The 2580-nt window shown below is 36.5% G+C and overlaps 1 protein-coding gene across 1 annotated transcript in view; it reads right to left on the bottom strand.

Annotated features, from left to right (window-relative positions):
* LOC135202621 (uncharacterized) overlaps positions 1 to 454 on the bottom strand; it is an 8815-nt gene extending 8361 nt beyond the window's left edge. Inside the window, exon 1 of the mRNA XM_064232118.1 lies at positions 421 to 454. Within this exon, the coding sequence (XP_064088188.1) occupies positions 421 to 454 (34 nt within the window). The remainder of the gene's footprint in view (positions 1 to 420) is intronic.
* Between the last annotated feature and the right edge of the window lie 2126 nt (positions 455 to 2580).

The following is a 2580-nucleotide window of genomic DNA, read 5'->3' as shown; positions in this document are numbered from 1 at the left end:
CTCTCTCTCTCTCCTCTCAGTAATAACTGACAAGTGAGCCGGGTCTGTGGATGATTAAACCTCTCGGAGTTGAGGTAATCAGTCGTGATTGGTCGTCGACAATTGTTCTATAGAACCCAAGTTGCGCCTTGATCAACATTCACTGAGATGAGGAGACGAGGTAATGGGTTGCTCTCTCTCTCTCTCTCTCTCTCTCTCTCTCTCTCTCTCTCTCTCTCTCTCTCTCTCTCTCATGGTTTAACTAAAGGATACATCTATTTATTCATTTACCCGTTTTTATACATCTGTTCTATATGTGATATTGAATCAATTCCACATTTCCCTTTCAAAGCATAAGTCAGAAAAGGGTTTCTTCTCTCTCTCTCTCTCTATCATGGTTTTCGATTGGGTGCTTCTATTTATTCATTTACCAATTTATACCTCTGTCCTGTATTGGATACTGAACCTGGTCCATATTCCTCTTTCAAGATATGTCAGTACGGGCTCTCTCTCTCTCTCTCTCTCTCTCTCTCTTCTCTCTCTCTAATTACAGGAAAACCCTTTCCCTAGGAAGCTAATAGACAAATCTACTCTAACAAATGAAGTGGAGAAAACGGGATGTAAGTGGAACCTGGCGTTTTCATTCCGTAGAGTTGTCGGAATGGCCATCGATTTAGTGGAAAATGAAGCTCCAGGATTTTTTATTCCAAGGATCTGTGGACAAAAGGCTCCTTCCTGCCATTCGCCCTTCAAAAAGGATGAGGTACTGCAATGACTCGGGATTGCTCGTCTGAGTTTGCTATGTATATATATATATATATATATTATATATAATATAGTCTGTGTGTGTGTTTGTGTATACATTATGATTTATATATGTTATATATATATATATATATATATATATATATATATATATATATATATATATATATAATATATCAGGAAAAATCGTTGATAAAACATTCAGGAGTCCCAGGAAGACAGCAGTCTAAGAAGCGTGCTTATTTATATGTGAAACGTTTCATGTTGCTTCAGCACATCATCAGGTCTGCAATAATTAAAATTTTACTTGATAAAGTTAAAATTACAAATTATTACCATAAAAAAAATCAGCTAAAACTAATGTACCTGAAAACTTTAAATAAAAAAGAAAACATAATAAGTGAGAAAGGATACCTATTCGAAGTAAGGAAAAGAGTCAAGTGACCACAACAGTTCATACATGCCCAGATAACACTTAGGAAATATATATATATATATATATATATATATATATATATATATATATATATATATATATATATATATATATATATATACATACATACATACATACATTTATATCTGTATATATACACTATATATACATACATATACATATATGTATGTAATGTATATAGTGTGTAAGTATTGATGTTTGTAGCGTTTACGTGAAGCTTTAAAAATTAATAACGATATACATATATGTATGTAATGTATATAGTGTGTAAGTATTGATGTTTGTAGCGTTTCGTGAAGCTTTAAAATTCATAACGTATATACATATTGTATGAATATAATGCATATAGTGTTGTATGTATTGAAGCATGTAGTGGTTCATGAAGCTTTGAAATTGCTCCTTGCCCACAGCTTGACAATCCCTACAAAGCTCTCAAGACTTCTGAACCTTTGGGAACCTCCCCCAGCCTTCAAGGTTCTCCTGAACCTTCGCATCACCCTTACCGCTATAGTCAAAACCTATGAGCTTTTGCAGACCTATTGTAGAGCTTTCGAAATTGTTGAACCACTGCATCCCCGCCATTAAGTGTCACCTGATCCTCACCAGCCCTGAAGCTCAGTAATTCCGTTTTTTCTTCACAACATTGGCTTTCAGCAGTGTTACCATAGGCAGTTCATGTTTTTTTACTGTTTTTATGAGTTAATGGTTAGAATGCGTATTTTCCGATGTAGAATTTTTTTCTTCAGTACCGTGGCCTGTGGTCGGAAAAGCCACGGAGGGTTGTCAGATGTCACCAGAAAGCCACACTAATAGACGAAATTCCTCAAAACGGCAACCCTACTGAAGCTTCACTTTTCAAGGCTTTTCTGAATGTTTGCATCTTGAGCGAAATCCTAGTAAGGATTTGCAGCGCCTTTCGTCCTGCCTTCCAGGTTTCTCGAATTTTCCAGCCTACTGTCTTCCTGGAGTTTAAACAGCCCTTCTTTCTTGAATATTTGAAACCGATTGTCTCTAAGAAGCCTCTTTTTTTATTTATTTTTTTTCTTGATTGAATATTTGAAACCTATTGTCTTTGGAGCCTTGAAAATTCCATCTCTTAGAAGCCTCTTTTTTTAATTCTTTTGTTTTTCCTGGGGGAGGTTGGTGAGGGGGGGGAGGGGAAGTTAGGTTAGCCATCGTCTTCCTGGAGCTTAAGAATCCTCTCTTTTCTTCAATCTTCGGAGACCGATTGTCTTTGGAGCTTTGAAATTACCTTCTCTAAGAAGCCTCTTTTTTTTTTTTTTTTTGGGGGGGGGGGGGGGGTTTTTTTTTTTTAAGATTGGGGGGAGGGGCAGGGGTAGTTAAGCCTCTTTTACCCCTACACAAGGGAAGACCTCCAG

This window comes from Macrobrachium nipponense, chromosome 33 (genome assembly GCF_015104395.2).
Source record: "Macrobrachium nipponense isolate FS-2020 chromosome 33, ASM1510439v2, whole genome shotgun sequence".
NCBI classification, from domain to species: domain Eukaryota; kingdom Metazoa; phylum Arthropoda; class Malacostraca; order Decapoda; family Palaemonidae; genus Macrobrachium; species Macrobrachium nipponense.
This window is presented reverse-complemented; position numbering and strand designations above follow the sequence as displayed.